The sequence below is a fragment of the Cololabis saira genome, chromosome 5 (assembly GCF_033807715.1).
Source record: "Cololabis saira isolate AMF1-May2022 chromosome 5, fColSai1.1, whole genome shotgun sequence".
Lineage (NCBI taxonomy): Eukaryota > Metazoa > Chordata > Actinopteri > Beloniformes > Belonidae > Cololabis > Cololabis saira.
This window is the reverse complement of record NC_084591.1, coordinates 27,512,947-27,531,438: the sequence shown is the minus strand read 5'-3', so window position 1 is coordinate 27,531,438 and position 18,492 is coordinate 27,512,947. Positions and strand designations below refer to the sequence as shown.

At 38.6% G+C, this 18,492-nt stretch overlaps 1 protein-coding gene across 1 annotated transcript; it reads left to right on the top strand.

Annotated features, from left to right (window-relative positions):
- The first annotated feature begins 3,204 nt into the window (after nt 1–3,204).
- Nucleotides 3,205–18,443, top strand: fnbp4 (formin binding protein 4). The gene is made up of 17 exons (XM_061721423.1): nt 3,205–3,381; nt 6,616–6,687; nt 6,773–6,903; nt 7,688–7,835; nt 8,141–8,288; nt 8,441–8,582; nt 9,714–10,058; nt 10,954–11,146; nt 11,250–11,368; nt 12,008–12,112; nt 12,392–12,525; nt 13,513–13,682; nt 14,542–14,825; nt 14,916–15,030; nt 16,659–16,852; nt 17,651–17,808; nt 17,908–18,443. The coding sequence occupies exons 1-17, from the start codon at nt 3,258–3,260 to the stop codon at nt 17,996–17,998; spliced, it is 2,673 nt and encodes an 890-aa protein (XP_061577407.1). The 5' UTR covers nt 3,205–3,257; the 3' UTR covers nt 17,999–18,443.
- The last annotated feature ends 49 nt before the right edge of the window (nt 18,444–18,492 follow it).

Genomic DNA, 18,492 nt, shown 5'->3' with positions numbered 1-18,492 from the left:
AACCATAAATCAGCCTTTAAATAATACACCGTAACCCGGAAACTCTCTCCGCGGGCGGATGCGCTTCTCCCTTTGTACCTCCGTGTTAACTAATGCTGCGTTCCATTTACCTCGGAAGTCGGAACTCGGAACAGGGAATTACATCACAGTCGAGTTATCAGCGTTCCAGTTACAAAGTAGGTAAACAAGTTTGTAGTTCGCATATACCACATGAAACATGTAAATTACACTATAGCAGCATATAAATGCCGAACAATACTTGTATACGACTGATTTAGTGTGACCAAAACTAGAATGAAGTGCTACGAATTTTTACAGAGCTCTCTTCTACTGTTTACAACCGGGGCAGCCATCGTGGAATCTGAACTCGGGGGTGGTGAAGACTCTCCCACTTTCCCAGTGGGAAATCTCACTTCGAGGGGCGTTCCAGTTGAAAATTCCGACTGGGAAATGGGAAATCCCCACTTCCGAGGACAAATGGAACGCGGCATTAACTAATCCCACCTGAATCCCACTCCTGAACTAACAGATACAAAGTGTAATAACAAGCATATACGCGAGTGTTTTTTTTTAAAAAAGAACCAAGTTATTCCTAGAGGTAAATTCTATTGGCGATCTCACGTTGAAGACATAAACTGGAGAAGAGCCTGGCTCCTACCACATAAATATTGCATCTCAAACAAAGCAAAAATAGTCAATTTCAAAATTCTACACAACATATCCTGTCAACTGTATCATTGCTAAATTTACAGATGTTAATGACTCCTGTACTTTTTTTAACAACGAAACAGAAACATCTGTGCATTTATTTTTTCACTGTGACATTTTTGTGACACTGTTCACAATTTTGGAGTGATCTTGAGTTTCATTTTTTCAATGCTGCTAAATCTGTTTATTTACTTAACATTAAAGATATTATTTGTTACTTTGATTATCCTAAAGATCGTGCTCTTGAACACCTTGAATTTTTTTGAATTGAATTTTATAATTATTTACGCTAAATTCTCTATTCACAAACAAAAATTTTAAATAAATTTGCTCCTTTTCTACTAGAATTAAATTATCTCACTAAATCTACAAAAAGCAACAACAAATAGCAATATATTTTTAATCAACTATGAAAAGTTTTTCCCTGTATCCTCTGACTAACCTTTTATTTATAACTGTTTTGACCTTTCCTTATTGTTTTCTATGCATTCTATTCCTCATACCTGTTTTATTCTCCTGTTTTATTTATTTATGTATTTATTTTATTCTCTATTTACTCATCTTACTCAATTCCGTAGCACAGCAGCACAGGTTGGTACTCCAACACTAACAAACAGATGACTGGCGCTACAGCTCCTTAGGAAGCAGCCTCATACAGTCATTATGCAATACAACTTTGGAACATAATTGTTGAATATAATTTATTGGATAAGCCCTAGCCCCTTTATTATTTTCCTTTTACTTTTATTTATTTTCTTTTCCTTCTGTTTTCTCTCAAATGCACCTGTTCCTTGAAGCATTTTGAGAAAGTTTGATGCCTTGTTGTTTGTTCACCCGTAAATACGACACTGTATAACTTGAATGATAATAAGTGTAATAACAAAGTGATTAATGCTGCCTGGAAATCAGTAGTATTTAATCATTATAACTGAGGATTTAAACCTCAAGAGAATGAGAAAATAAATGTGACTATGTTGATAAAAGCTCATTCTAAATATATTAGATGGCCCATTTCCCCAAAGATTAAGGAAACTCACTTTAAAATATTGTATAAAGTGTACCCGGTTGCAGAATTCCTTAGAAAAAGATTCAAGTTCGAAGTTGATCAATGTGCTTCCTGTAATGTAGCAGATGAAACTTTAGAACATATGTTTTTCCTGTGTCCTGTGTCCAGAAACTTCTGGTTAGAATTAATAAACTGGTTACTACTTAGAATAGAGGACCTACCAGTCTTTGATATCTCTCATATTTTTTTCTATATAGATAACTTGAAGTCGAATGTATGACATAATAAATATAGTTATTCTCATGGGTAAATATCATATTCTTTGTAGTAAGTGGAGGAATAGCAAACCCTCCTTTGATTGGTTTTTAAATGATTTTAAATTATTCTTCTTATCCCTAAGAAAAATAGACTCCAACAAGATGGCTAAAAAGATTTGTGACGGTATATCTTGTTTTCTGCTTTTTTTATGCATGCCTCAGTCCTTGCTTTTCTTTTTGGCACTTTTGTTTGCTTGATTTTAAATACTGTGATACTTTTATAGTTTGCACTTTATAAAAACCCCTGTTTGAAAATCATGAAAAACATGATTTTCACGAGGTACAAAGAGGAAGGGGTTTAGCGGCTTTTAGGGGCCTGCAGATAACACTATTGGGTGAAGGGGTAGATTTGTTTATATCTATGTACAGAAATGGGCAGCTAATTATATGTGTATGTATGTATGCATGCATGTATATATATATATATGTATATATATATATATATATATATATATATATATATATATATATATATATATATATATATATATATATATAATATATATATATATATATATATATATATATATATATATATATATATATATATATATAAAAATAAATAAATAAATATATATGTATATATATATATATTTATATACTGTATGTGTGTGTGTGTGTGTGTGTGTGTGTAAGTAGATATATACATAGATATAGAGCAGATGCAGTTAATAGAGACAGTATAGATAGTGTAAATAAGTATATTTATATAAATATTTATATGGGCATGTTTGTACAAATATATAGAAATATTTAACTATGTGTATGTATGTATGTATAGGTAAGTGTGTGAGTATAATTACAGTAAATAATAATAATAATAATAATAATAATAATAATAATAATAATAATAATAATAATAATAATAATAATAATAATGTTATTTAGCAGTGTGAGTACAGTGTGTGAGTATTTATAAATACGGGTTAAATGATTAGTGAATGGGGGTAGGATTAAATAAGTTTATAGTTCTTCCTACTCTTTTTTCCACATGTGGAATGAATTTTGTTTTGTTGTTGACTTTTTTGTTTTGTTGTTTTGTTTTCCTAAACTTCTCTTGAAGTGTTGTTTTTTACATGTACAAAAATAAAATAAATCAAAAATATGTTGTGTTGAAGGAAAAAACAAACAAAAACGACCCCGCGACCCGGAAACTGTCTCCAGGCGGATGCTCCTCCCTTTGTCCCTCCGTGCAGCAGCAGCAGCAGACACACACACACACGGCCATGGGGAAGAAGAGCCGCCTCGCCGGCGGAGCCGCGGCCCGCAGGACCATCCTGCAGCTGTCCCCGCCCGGGACGCGCAGCGGCCACGCCGGGGAGCGGGACGACGCGCCGTCCGGATCCGACGGTAGTCATAGAAACGCAGCAGCCTAGCCTAGCCGAGGCCCGGTGTTCCGCCGATCCCTGCTACCCGCCGAGAAATGCTCCTTTCAGGTTCTACGCATGCGTGCAGACGATTGCCACGCCCATCATTTCTTGCTCGACGTAAAATTGATTAATATGGGATGTTGAGTAATTGATCCTTTAGAAATACATTACCCATGACATGAATTGCATTACACTTTGTGAACATTATACGATAAAGAGGAAAAAAAAACAATTCTATCGCTTTATTTGATATTAATTCAGTCATTAGCCTTTATTTAGCCAGGCAGGTCATTAAGAACACATTCTAAAATTGTAGCTCTACAGAGGTAGAAAACCATTGGGGAGCATTTTTCGACAAAGCAGCAGAAATCGACAGAACACCGGCTTGATGCTCGGTGGTTGAGCCGTGAAAAACAGGGCCCGACCTCTTAAAAACATTAAATAAATACATTAATTACTAAATTAACGGGTTATTTAAGAGCAGAGGGAGTTTTCCCGTGGTTCCCTACACTCACTCACTCATTACCGGCTATTCTTAACCTGTCGAAACGGTTCATTTCAAATAGTCGGCCGTTAAGCCTGAATTATGGTCCGCGTTAAAACGACGGCGTAGGCTATGCGGCGTCGCGCACCGTACGCCGTAACCTCTGCGTTGGTGTAACGTGGAACCATAAATGAGCCTTTAGCTGTCGGCTAAAGGTGGTTATGGTGGTTATTGTTGGCCTGCCCGAAGTGCTTCATGTCAAAACACTACAGTCTAAACCTTAAATGACCTCCATCACCGATAAAGATATCTTTGATAGATGTTTTTTTTTTGTTTTTTTTTATATTTGTGTTTTTTGTTTCGTTTTTTAGGAGAAACATAAAGCCTGATTTATGGTCCGCGTTAAATCGACGCAGAGCCATAAATCAGCCTTAACTGCGCAGGTGAATAGCGGGTCGGGGTTGAGGCGACACAAAGGCTCATTAAAAACCCTAACATTTAAACTAGGTTTAAACGTACGGAGGAGTATTATATTAGTATTATTAGGGCCATGCAGGAGAAAACATATTTGAGAGGGGAAGATTTCTTTTTTATTGTGCACTTCGAGGAAAAAAAAGTCTAAATTTCGAGATTAATGTTGAAATACAATTTCAAGAATAAAGTCGAAATTTCGCCTTTTTTCTCAACATTTCGACTTTTTTCTCGAAGTACATAATGAAAAAAAAATCTTCCTCCTCTAAAATATTATTTTTATTTTTCTCCTACCTGGCCCTAATACTTTTCTGTAAAAACGTGCAACAATTTTCCACAATACAAATTTTCTAATTAATTTAGTCGATAAAATTTGAACGGCCTCGTGTTTTGAAAACCGTCAGACTAGGGCTGGGCGATATGGCAAAAAAAGTGATCACGATTTTTTTTCCCATATTGAACGATCTCGATTTTTAATCACGATTTTTTTAAATCAGAAGATCCCCCCCTCCCTTCTGGAATAAAATAGAAAGAAACCAGAGATTAGTTTTTTTTTTATTAACAAATAAAGCAAATAGCATGTTTTAACAAGAATCCAGAATGCTACCAGTGGTACCAACCGAAAAAACTAGGGATGCACCAAAATGAAAATTTGAGGCCGAAACTGAAGCGGAATAAAATTTAAAGACTTGGCTGAATACTGAGTACTGAATAGCCTACGGAATGCGGTTGTTCACAGTTTTTCATTTATTTTGCCATTTTTTTCACAATTGCATAGATAAAATTGCAATGACATTATTAAAAACAAAAACAGTAAACTAATATGATTTGAGCCACTGTCAAGCAGCTGGCGATGCGGTTGCTTAAATTGACCAACAGGTGGCTCTCTAACATCACTGTTTGTGTACTGTGCGTGACTCTGACGCTGGTTAGTAATTAAGGAGTTAAAACTCACTCGCCACTTACGGGACTCAGTAGCCAGCAGAAACGGCAGTTTTATTACATTTATTAACTGTAGTACCGCTGTTATGAGAGGTTATTTCTCACAGTATTAGCCTAAAGGGACTTAAGGCTGATTTATGGTCCCGCGTTACAACAACGCAGAGCCTACGGCGTCATCATGCTGAGCTCTGCTTGTTGCCTCCGCGCTCCGACACATTCACTCCGCTGAGCGCGCACACACGCACGCACGCACACACACACCCATGTCGGGGCCGCGGAGTTTCTGAAGTCGGCGGTGATCAGAGTAATTTGTGGTACAAGCAGAGCGAATCACAACTTTAATGAGTGCGGTTCGAATACACAATACATCCATCACGAAGGGCATTTTGTGAATCCATCACACCCTCCTCCTGTACGCTCGGAAGAAGTTGTCCGGCGAAATAAATAAATAAATAACCGCTAACCGTGAGTCCCGGTCGGCTCGAAGCTAAGCTAACGCTAGCCTGCGGTTGTTGTCTTGTAGTTTTATTCTCTCTGGTCACGCTTGCTCCCACCAGTGCAGGGGAGGCAGATGTGACTACTTTACTGCCTATGGTCATGCAACTTGCCGCGACATGTCATGCATGATCAATTAATGCAGACAGCGCGGTGCCAGGAAAGCGGGTTGTGATTGGTTGTCGTGCACTTTGCTGCAGCATGTTTTGCACGTGATCGAGAAAGTAGACCCACAGCTGATCACCGTGATCGAGCTTAATTTGATCGCGATCACAAATCGAGATCGTATAATCGCCCAGCCCTACGTCAGACACCTGATAACAGTGTGGTGCTTATTTATTTCAGTTTCATATTCTGTTAAAATCAGGCTTGGAAAGTCTGTTTGCGTTGGTCCAAGTACTAAACACTTTGATTTACAGAGTTATAAACCCTGTCAAAAGCTGTGCAACACTCCTTTAAAGCACCAACTAAATGGCTCAGATTTTTTAAGATGTATTTTAGTATTTTTACCTACCTTTTATTGGCATATGCTGACATTTTATGACATCTCGTGGTCCAACTCCCTCATCAACACATAAAGGTTTCGGGAACTGTTCTAGGCACTATTTCAGCACCGTTCATTTGTTTGTTTATTTCAGACCCTGAAAATAGTTATAATAGTGATATTCTCTCAGCTGGGTGTGAACCTGCCCAGTTGGGTGATTTCAATTGTTTCAATGTCTTTTGAAGGCAATTTTAATGTCATTGATTATGATAGATTACAGAAAGAAGTGCTGTATTTTAATGTTAAACCCCTTTTCTTTTTTAACTGCTTCTATGTAGATGAACAGGATGGTGATGGACACGCATTGATAAAGCGCACAGACATGAAGCCACCACCAGTAAAGGCCACTGGTGAGTTAAGCGTGTCTTACAAAATTTTCTTTCTAGTGTAGTGATTTCCTTTGCTTGAATAAAGCGGCTCTATTTTCCTATGTAGAGGGTTTGTCCTTGCTTGGAGCCTACGAGGACAGCGATGACGAAGATGCTGAAGACTCTTGTGGTTTAGCCTCAAATTCTCAACCCAACCAGTCGACTGACATCGATAGTACACTGGCTAATTTTATGGCTGTGAGTATATTTGTAATACTAATGTGGTTGTTTAAGTCTGTATATGTGATTTACATGTTTATATTTCAGTAACTGTATATGTATTATTTGTCATTTTAACTTTTTTAATTGAATTCTCCAAGGCTCGAATCACAGCACATGAACTTCAGTTTCTCTTTATTTTTCTTGAAGGTATTTCACCTTCCATCTGAAAATTTTTCTCAGTTCAAACACTTCAATATGAAGTTTTCAGGATCTCAGGTGAAATGTCAAAAAAAAAAAAAAAACTGAAGTCAAGTTGCTGTGTTTTGGGCCTTTCGGACGTTACCATCATCTGAATGACTGAGGCCACACCAATTCAATTTTATTTTATTTATATATTTATTTATAGCATTTATGAACTGAGCGGGATTTGCTGTCTCAGTTCTGTGATTGAAATTAGAATCAAGGAGGTCTCGGGTTTTGTGTGGCTTCCAGAAATATAACTCAAATATGCACCGTTACCTAATCAAAACAACAGAACATTATGAGTGACAGATGAGGAATTGTATGAAATAATCTGAGGTCAATATGTCAGTGGGAACTCAAAGGAAACGGTATATCTTTTATCTTGACCTTGGACTCGTAAAGGGGCATGACGATTTTAACTTTTTGACAGATTTATTCAGTCTTTTTCAAACTTGGATATTGTTTTTCATCACAAAAGTGAGTTTTCTAAAACCCAGAAGAAAATAAACCTTTTATTTTTTACTGAAAACCTGTCTTTAATCAATATAAGTTCATGTTATTATACTTTGTGCTCTAGGAAATCGATGCAATCACAACTCAGCCAAGTACAGAGGATGCAGAAATTAATGCCCCTCCTAATCCCACGCCACCTAAACCTGAAGCTCAGACACAGCCGACTGCTGCCACTGACTTTGAGTACAACACTCAGGATTCACTTGCTGGAGGTAGATATTTTTTGCTGTTTAAAGATATACCTAATGCTTTAAATTGATTTTTTCTTTTCTTCTTCTTCTTGGAGCAAAAGTATTAAAACATTAATTTCTTTTCAGGAAAAAACAACGTTAAGTATTGACTGCTAGATTACTGCTAAATAACTTTTGAATTAGGTTAATTAAATGTGTAGCACAGTGGAATCATTTTTGTCTGCATTTAAACTTTATTGATAACCTCTCTTAAAAATAGATGTTGTGATGAAGATGTCATGGAAAGTCTGCTAAAACATCTCGAATTGTTTGTATTTCTATTACAGTGGGTGTAGAAATGGGAGACTGGCAAGAAGTATGGGATGAAAACTCTGGATGTTATTACTACTGGAACACAGTGAGCAATGAGGTTTCTTGGGAGCTGCCACACTACTTGGCTGATCAGGTGCAAAGCCTCACACAGTATACCAACAGGTAGGACAAATCAATTCTGCGTATTATGACATGTTGGTGAATAATAGTTCTGTCTTAAAAGCGTAATTAATATCACATTCATATTTTTGATTCGGTTACTTCTAATGCAGAAATTCTGTTATCATTGATGTTTTGTATTATATTCTTTCTAGTACTAGTACTAATACTAGTGTCAGTGTCAATGGCAACGGCAATGGCAACGTCACAGCCCAGGCAGGTTTTTACCCAGAGGAAAATCCTGCCCCTGCTGCAGCGCCACCAGTAGCAGCAGTAGCAAAAGAGGCCAAAACAAAGGTAAGTTCCATTAAGTTTCACGTCAGCGTGAGTCATCTTGTTTCTGTGTTGTTTAGGGGTGTAACGATACTCTAATCTCACGATACGGTACGATACACGATATTGAGGTCACGATAACGATACGATACGATATTATAGCTGTATTTTTTAACAACCTTGATAGAGGAACATATGACTGGAAAAAATTGTCTTTTATTTGAAAGACACAAAATACAAAACAATGCTGTGCATTTGCCCTAATGTTACAGTTTGTAATGCTTTATAACTGTTTAAGTTTTAAAGAGAAAGCCAGGCCAACCATTTTCCACAAACTGAACTAAAAGTAAATGTCAGGTTTGCATTATGATCTTCAGTTTCATACAAGTACAAATATTTAGCCACAAACTGAATAGTTTCTCTCATGTATGATTTGACTTTTTTATTTTCCAGAAATTGAACAACTAAAATTGAATAAATAAATACAAGTAAATAAATACATACAATTTTACATCATAAAAAAGATTGATTCATGCTCACCTTATAAGTGTAAGAGGAGATTTATTTTTGTTAAGAAGGTTATTTTGTTAATTCAGGGTTCATTATTTTATAAATATATTCTTTATATTCTGTAAATCAGGGACTATAATTACAGTAGTCAGTTTATCAGTTGTTGGTATGTTTTAGATTGGGCGGAGTGATACAGCACTAGGTGTTGTGTTGATATTCTGAAATCCTACGCTGTTGAGCGGACATTGAAGTACACGCAAACTCACGCAGAAGTTTTCCCGTGTTTATCCTACTCACGACCCGAAAAAGGTTTAATTTATTAAGGTAAGGCTTAACTCTACACCAGACTTAAATAAGTAAAGGTTCAGAGCTCAAAACAGGACCGCAAAACGGGACTACTTTCTTCTGAGCGGAGTAAGATTTCGGTCCGCGCGGCTGCGGTCGGATGCGCGTTTCTAGTCAACACAATAGATTAATATTAATAACCCAATATCGCGATACAGTTTATCACCTCCACGACACGTATCGTGACGTTTTTGTATCGCGAAATTTCGTGGCACGATATATTGTTACACCCCTAGTGTTGTTAAATAAAAATGTTAATGTATGTATTTAATATTTTTGGGTACTTTGTTTGCCTAACAGGAGGTAATGGAGAGTGTTGTAGGCCTTACAAATGAAGAAGAAGAGAGTCGGGGTGTGGCTGCGTCCCTCCTCGCTCCGCTCATCCCCTCTGAAGTGAAAGAGGCTGAGGAAAAGTGGCGAAAAAGACTGCTGAAGGATTTAGATGAAACTGAGAACAGTTTAGATTCTGATGGAGAAGGTGTCCAGCCTCCTGGATCTCCCGCCACACCACTTGTGGACTCAGACTTAGGCCTCAATACCCAGAAGGATCTTTGCAACAAGAAGCAGTCAGGAGAAAATGCAGACGCTGATGAGGAGACAGAGGAGGATACGATGGAGCTGGAACTCGCTCTGGAGAGAAAGAAGGTGAGGATTTAATGCTGTTAAGTCGGAAACCTTGATCATTAGCAGGAATTACTTTGAGTGGATTTTAATCCCTTTTCAGACATGCTCTTTTTTTGATTAGTATGACTACACATGAATGTGTCAGCTTTATGTTCAGATGGGATCCCTTCAACTGGTATATTGTTTAACATCTTCCTAACAAAAGCCTCCAGTATTGGGGCAGATAACAAACGGATCACTCAAGGTCATATAAAGCAGTAGACGACATGCAGCATGGCAGACAAACAGAAAACATCTCAGCTTTAGCCCGATAAAGACTGAGCCTAAACAAGACAGTCCAACACCCCGTTGTGCCACAGAAAACCCGCATTAGCCACCACCTGCTGCATGGCTACAAACACTGGCCTGTTATACAACAGACTGCAACAGTGTAAGGATCACCACTCTGCAGAAAAAACGCGCTCAGCCAGCTGTCAAAGAGCAAAACATTTTTAAAATAAATCACTTCCTACAGCCCAATTTTGAATTCAGTCTTACCTTTCTTGTTCTGCCATCATAAATCATTTTTCAGTGAAAAACCCCATGTAATCCCAAGTCATTGTGACAAATCCAAATCATTTCTGACCTTAGAGCGCTCCCGTTAACAGCAAAACTTCAAAGAACTCCATATTACAAGATAAGTCGTGTAGTCCAAATAGCAAAACGTCTGACGCTGAAGATCTTGAAATGAGAAAGTGCTTTTGTGAAATCCTTGAGAAACATCAACGTAAAAGTACTGTATATCGATATAACAGAATGTTTCCAATGTGTTGCAGTTGCTGTGTCTCAAAAGGATTTAGTGCCGCTGTTTAAACATTTCTGGGAAGTTTGGTCCGAGTGAGCGTGCTGTAACCAAATTTTGACATCTGATTCTTAGGCAGAGCTCAGGGCCCTGGAAGAGGGTGATGGAAGTGCAGGTGGTTCCAGTCCATGTTCTGAGGCCAGCCAAGAAGCCACAGGATCTCGTGGTCTCCTAGTGAAGAAGAACCGGTGGAAGGCTGTCTTCCCATCTGCTGCCAGCCCTGACTGTAACAGTGGAGGCTCAGACCAGCAGGACAGCACAGACATTAGTGAGTTCAGATATTTACACATGCTTGATAGGAGTGGTTGGAATGATAGTCGTGTTCAGTGTGATACATTTCTGCAGCATTAAATGCCATTCTTGTCCTGTAGGTCTACCTAAAGACATAGAAGGTGTTGTGGAAGGAGAAAACAAGGACTCAAACAGTTCTGATGACAATTTGGTTACCAAACCTGCTGTCAAAGAGGAGGTGGAGACACCTGAGCTGAAGGTGAGCTCATCATATGTCCGTCTTACTGACTGCACTACAAAGGCAAAAGAAAATAAATAAATAAATAAATAAATACAACGTAATTAATAAATCCCTCCCAATACAAATTTTTTTAATCCACTTCCATGTTTTGATTGTGGCATATGTTGCCATGGCATTGCTCCTATTATTAGATTGGTCAGTGTCACATTTATCTCTGTGAAGAGCTGACCTCACCGATAAATGGTTTTCTTATATCTACATATCATTTCACTCTCAAAATGTTTTTTCTCACGTTGTGCATGTGGGAAATGCTGTTATTTCCACCATTAAACATTGCTTGGAGTTCTCCTGGTCAATTTAATCAGTTCGATTTTACCAGGCGTTTTAGGAAGAAATGTCAAAGAATCATTCATTGTTTTTTATTCTTTGACATTTCTTCTTTAAAGATTCCTTGAGCAGGGCGTTTAAGGAATGAGGAACTGATGAAATGGTGAAGGTGAAATGACTTGTTAGCTGAAACAGTATGACCACTGCAGTCATTTTCCAATAGGAGGCTCTTGTCTATTTATTCCAAGTGGTGAGCTTTTTGGCCAGGTGGTTTTCAGTAATTGTTACAATGTTTTAACACATCTTTTCTCTTCATGCTGAATAATTAAGTTTCAGATTGGAGAACTGGCTAACACCGTCACCAGCAAGATGGAATTCCTGGGAATAAACAAGAAGACGATTTCAAACTTTCATTTGCTTCTGCTGCAAACTGAGGTGGGAAAAGGTTAATTTTCTACTTCTCAGTTGCAGTTGTCCTTGTACAACTTCTAAAATATTTAACATTTCATTTTTCTTCCAACAATTTTGTGCTGCCTTACAGTGGTACTTAATATTTAAATGCGTATAATAATCCATCATAAATTGTCACCCTGGAAATTTAATTATTCTTTCCTCGTATCCATCTATCTTTCACCTCTTCTGTCTCTTTATCCTTCTTCTCTTTTTGGAATTCATCTAATCTCTCCTTTTTCATTTTGCTTTTTCTTTTTATAGACACGGATTGCTGACTGGAGGGAGGGTGCACTGAATGGGGTCTATCTTCGTCGCCGGCTGCAGGAAGCTGCCGAACACATAAAATATTACGAACTTAACGCCACCCCTAAAGGCTGGTCCTGCCACTGGGACAGGTACGCGTTCCTTACCTTTCACTACTATAACCTCCCTCGCCCCCCCAATAAATCTTTCGGTGTGACTACAACCCCACCTCAGTGCCGGGGGTACAGACTTTATAACATGACTTGGGGAGAACCTTAACCTGTCCGAGCGGATCTAAATACTTACCAGAAACAGACTCTTCAGGTTTCTGTGATGCAGTCCTTGCACATAAAAATAAGGGAGTTTTCACTGTGAGCCAGCCTGCTTCCTGTAAACATACGAGCAACAAAAGGACTCCATGTCCCTGTAACTGACTCTCGCGACCCTTGTTCTAAGGGCATATGTAGACTTGAGCACGGGTTGATTATGAGGGAAATTTGGGATGAGTTGTATGCTAGGAGGGTTGGTTTGGAGGGAAAGCTTTGCACTTTTCAGGACTACAACTCCCAGAATGCAAAGCAGACAGAGCGATGTCATGGAAGCAACGAGTGTCGCCCATCAAATAAAAGGTGAAGATGGAGCAATGCCCGGAATCCAGCAGGTCAGACCAAATCTTATATTATATGTCTTCTGTTTTTACTTTTTTCTTTCTTTCTTTCTTTCTTTCTGATGTTAAGTGAATTGATTGCGTGATGTATTCTGAACTGTGATTATTGATGATGATGCCGATGGTGTTTCCTCCATGGTGTCTTCCTGTTTCTTGGAGGAAATGGTTGTCTAAAACAGAACAAATGTGACAACCATGATGTGAGCTGCTGAAAGGTACTTTCAGGACCTAGAGATGATTTGTTTTGCGTTATTTATTCTTGAGAGCAAGGTGGGTTCCCTATCCACACCCATAACCACACTAATTAGGCCTTCGTTCTGGATAGCTGAAACTGCTGTCCATACCAACATTTTTACTCCTTATTGTGGACATTACATCAAGTCTCTTGCCCCACAGTCCCAGGGTGTCATGCTACTACGCAAGTCAAAGACAATGGTTGAGACTGTTGCTTTCTATCTCTGTTGTCCCACAGAGAGCACAGGCGGTATTTCTATGTGAGGGACCGGACTGGTGCCTCCCAGTGGGAATTTCCAACCGAGGAGGACAAGGAGGAAGAACTTCCAAAGGAACCAGGTACCGAGACACAAACTCCGAGTCAAGGGGATGCCAAGACGACATCGGGATCAACTGGTGAAGTTACAGGTCAGTTGGTGACTGCTAAGACCTTTGACCATAATTTAGGAAAAAATAATACAGGCAACCCAAGAACCACAAAACATCACGTGAGGGGGTCTGAACTGAAGAGAAGTAGTGATGAGAAGAGTTTACCAATCAATATGGCTCTCAGAAAAACAAGGAGAGCGGGGGGTTGTATACAAAAGGGGTGGTATACTTTCTTTAAAAGAAAAAACAAAGAGTTGGCAGATTTAGTTGTGGCTGTAAGTGGAAGTATGAAGCTGATCTGACCACAAGAGGCGCTGGGTCACAAGTAAAGCAGGAACACAGTATATATCAATGGAAAGGATGTGCGTTTAAAAAAAATTCCAAGACAAATTAATTGAGAAATCTCAGTCAAATGCCACGGATTGACATTCCCAAAGCATTTGTGTGGTTGTTGACTGTTTTCTTAATGGTCATCTAACAAGCTATTGAGATTCAGGGACCCCGATGGTTGACATTTGTACGTAGTCATGTTCATGGCAGTCTTCATAACTCCGCTACGCAGCCGCAACAAAACAAAATCCACCAACTCCTGTACAAGTAAATAATCACATTCACTGTAAAATATCCACTAACTCTCTCCTTGTTTTTGATCGGTGAACTCGTCTTTAACTCTTCTTCACTTCAATTTTTGAGGCGAGACCGAAATTACTCAGGTCTGCTAACCCATTGTGTCGCCCCCTCATGTGATGTTCTCACATCACATGTATGTGCGTATCTTTTTGAAGGTATGAATTTTGCAATGCTGCATTTATTACACTGTGTCCTCATTCCCCCCCTGTTTTGTGTGTTTTTTTTTTTTTTTTATTATTTCCCTTTTTTTCTTTAAAAATATATACAGAATCTTCTGCACGTAGTCCTGCTGTGCCACCACAACCTCCTCAGCCCGGTGCGTCCTCCTTCTGGTCTCCATCCCAACCACCACTTCCTGATAGCCCCCCTCCACCTCCCCCACCGCCCCCAGGGTCACCTCCTCCACCTCCTCCCCCTCCTGACAGCGATGGGGAGATCATGGAGGTGGAGATGGAGATGGATGATGATAATGACGACGAGCCTCCAGCCCCTGGAACAGAGGAAGACGGCAGTGGGAGGCCTCCTTTACCTCCTGGCTCCATGGGAATAAAGGTAGGTGTGAGTGTGTGAGACTGAATTTGTATACATTTTACTTCTTCTATATATGCAATGCTACACAGTCAAGTTTATTTTTTTCAACAGCTTATGGAGTCGAGCCCTTTGGGGAGGGGTCAAAAGCGTAAAGCTGGTCAAGTCCATAAAAACATCACTATTGGCAGCAGTCCCATTCTTTACACCCAAGCAGCTGCTACGTCAGGTAAAAACACTACAGTTTCTACATCTAAGGGGAGTCTGTTTTTCCTAAATTAAATTATTTATGAATTGTGGGCTTTATATCATAATACTTTCACAACGAGTAGTCATCTTGACAAGAAATTTTGTATTGATTTAAATATATTTCTTATTGCTCAAATTGATACTACTCTATATAATTTAGAGAAAAACAGACATTTACAAAACAACCATTGTAATGCTTTTTTTGGCTTATGAGCTGGGGTTGTTATTACAGTGGGACAAGAATGTAATGAAGATCACAACACTGAAAAATACCACAATGCCCACATACTTTCAGAATTAAGCCTGATTTAAGGTTCTGCGTTAAACCAACGCAGAGCCTACGCCGTTGCCGTGACGCCGTCGTGAACCCTTCGGACTTCTCAGTCACTCCATTTCGCCACGGTGCAGTACCCCCCCCAGAGCGCTAGTTGATACTTTGTTTATCTTCCGGCTTTTCCGGTCACAGTGAATCAAAGAGAAAAGGACAACGATTGTGCAAAAAACCAAAACAATAAAAAAAAAAAAATCACACACACACACGAAGAAAAGAGAGCTGAAAGTTAACTACTGCTTCCCACACCGGAACCGGAAATGCGTTGCTACCAAGCAAACCAATCACAGCACTCTCGGTCTGCGTTGGGTCTGCTTCGCCTCGACGCGTAGTTAAATTTTTTTGGGAGGTGCACGTCAGGCTACAGTGTAGGCTACGGAGCCTCCCGCGTAGCCGCGTATCCTCTGCGTTGATTTAACGCAGAACTGTAATTCAGCCTTTACTTCCATAATCTCAGACACGCTTGCCATTCTCTGTTCTTTCACTGTCTTCACTTGTTTTTATTATACCGACCTGTGACCTGCTATCACCGCATTGCTCACTATTCTTTACACATGTGTGTTCATATGAACCAATGCTATTATTTGAGCTGTTTCCACTATTCGAAAAGCTCACAATAAATAAAGAATTAATACATGCACAGGACGGCTGTTGATGTGAGCAAGCGACGAAGTTCTTAGCAGGTTATTAAGAGATTGTTAAAAAGTACAAAATAACCATTTCTATGGTGCTCTGAGACTCCGGTGTTGGTTTTTCCTCGTAAATCGTCTTGTGATCATATAATAGTCATTGTCAGGTTTCTGAAAAAGTTATGGCAACTGGCTCACAGAGTTTTTAAAAAGATAACACGGTTGGGACGGAAACATATTTACATTACTTTGTTTTCAGCTACAGAATCAAGAGAGGGTAGTTGTAGCTACTTTGCTAAAACAGTCTGTAGAGTTTTAATGCATTTTATATTTTAGCTTCCTTTTTAGTGGAGTTCCTCTGGGAACCAGAAAGCGGTAGGTGAACACCCAAATGTAATCAGAGTAATACTGGCAGCTTTCTCATCATTAGTGGACATTGGTTGGTCTATAGTTGTTTTCGTACTGTTTCATTTTAGCACGGTTCACGATAGACATCTCAAATTATGACTGAAGAAGTGGTGAGGATGATGCAGTGATTTATTGTCTCTCTCTTGCAATGTGGATGAAAATTTTAACGTGATGACATGAATTAAAATCATTTGCGACATTAAAATAATTAAAATGTACAAGTTTTCTCTTTGTTTGCAGCACCTCTAATGCCAGCCACTGCCTACTGGGGCATGCCAGCGGTCCTCGCCCCTCTCATCCCCTGTGAACCCCCTGCACCGCCGGCCCCGGCCCTGCCTCCCCAACCACCGCTGCCACCATCTCAGCCCCCCCCGGAGCCACCGCTACCAAAACCCCCACTTGTAGATAAGACCAAGAAACCAAAAAAAGACAAGGTTGGTGCTGCATCTATTTGTCCTTTGTGTTTTTTTTATTTGCATTTTATTTATTTATTTTTGGACCACACAGATAAGCTATTTTCCATAACCCACTACTTAAAGAAAACAATATTCCCTTTTTATCACAAGATAACACAATTCATCAGGTTGCTAAGAATAACAGGGAGTTTTTATAACTGCTAAAACCAAACTAACAAGAATATTATAGAAACATGGGCTCAATAAAACAGGCTTCACTATCGGTCCATTCGCTTCTTTTGGTGCGTAATGTTTCGATCTACTGATTTAGGTAGACAATGTTTTATCAAGGTTTGCAAATTCGCTTTTGTTGTAACAGCTTCCAATGGTATATTCAAAATTTTGTCAGGAATAAAGAGCTTTAATTTGCGTTAATCACGTTATAAGTTGATGAAATGGACAGAACTTTTTGCAGAGTTCTATTTATTTATTTATTTTCAATAATACATTGGAAGGTTTTAGCATGATTGGCTCAATTAGGTGAAGGGTTAGCTTGAAAAATCGGTGTAAAGGGACATGGTTACGATAAGTTGCATTTGAAACTATAATGGACATAAATGTTGTTTTTTTGGGGTTTTTTTTTTTTTTAAAGCTTTGAGAATTACCATGACTTGCATGACTGACCAGGAATCTTCACCAACAATGCGAGAAACCCAAATCTATGCTCAAAAACAAAACAAGAACCCAAAGTTATTTTTAATACTATTCCAAGTCGTTTCATGAAAATACATGAAAGTATTTTTTTCCACTTCATTCTTTTCTCCCCCATTTCTGTAGTCAAAGAAAAGTAAGACCAAAATGCCGTCACTGGTAAAGAAGTGGCAGAGCATTCAGAAAGAGTTGGATGAAGAGGAAAAAAGCAGCTCCAGTGATGAAGACAGGGATCAGCTCAACAAGAAGAACATCGAGGACTGGAGGCAACAGCAGCTCGTGACGTATGTGCTGTTTTTTTTTTTCATCTTAACACATTTTTGCTCCTGAGTCCTCTGTTATCGCTCCTATTTACTAATTGTTACTTTTGTTTTATTTTACAGAGGAAAAGCTTCAAAGAATGCCAACTTTGAGGCCCTTCCTACAGACTGGCGTGATCGCCTCAAGAAACGAAAGATGATGAATAGCACGTAACATTTAGTCTTGGTCAGACACTACCCAGACAGTCCTGTAAATCCACTCTTTACAAGGTTGTCTTTTCCCAGTTATAAAGTTTGTTTAATGATTTGTGTTTTTTTGTTTTTTCTTTTTTTGTTAAACCAGTTTTTTTTTTATTGATGGAGTCATTTAGAGAATACATGGCAGTTATTTTATATTGAGGGGTTTGAATGTCCTCTTCCCAGTTTTTATATACCAATTGTAAATGTGCCAAACGTCTGAGTTAATCCGTTTGTCAGCATTTCACTATTTTGTACATATCCATTGTAGATATCCACCTCATATTGTTTGACAGGATTGTCTATTTTATGGAGCATTTTTACAACTGTGTACATAAAATAAAAGGATGGGACATTTTTTGGAAGGGAATGTTATTGAACTTGTATATTTTGTAAAAAGTTATTAAAAATCTTTTTCCAGAGTCATTGATGTTTTATTATATATGTATTATGTTTTTTATAATTTTTTTT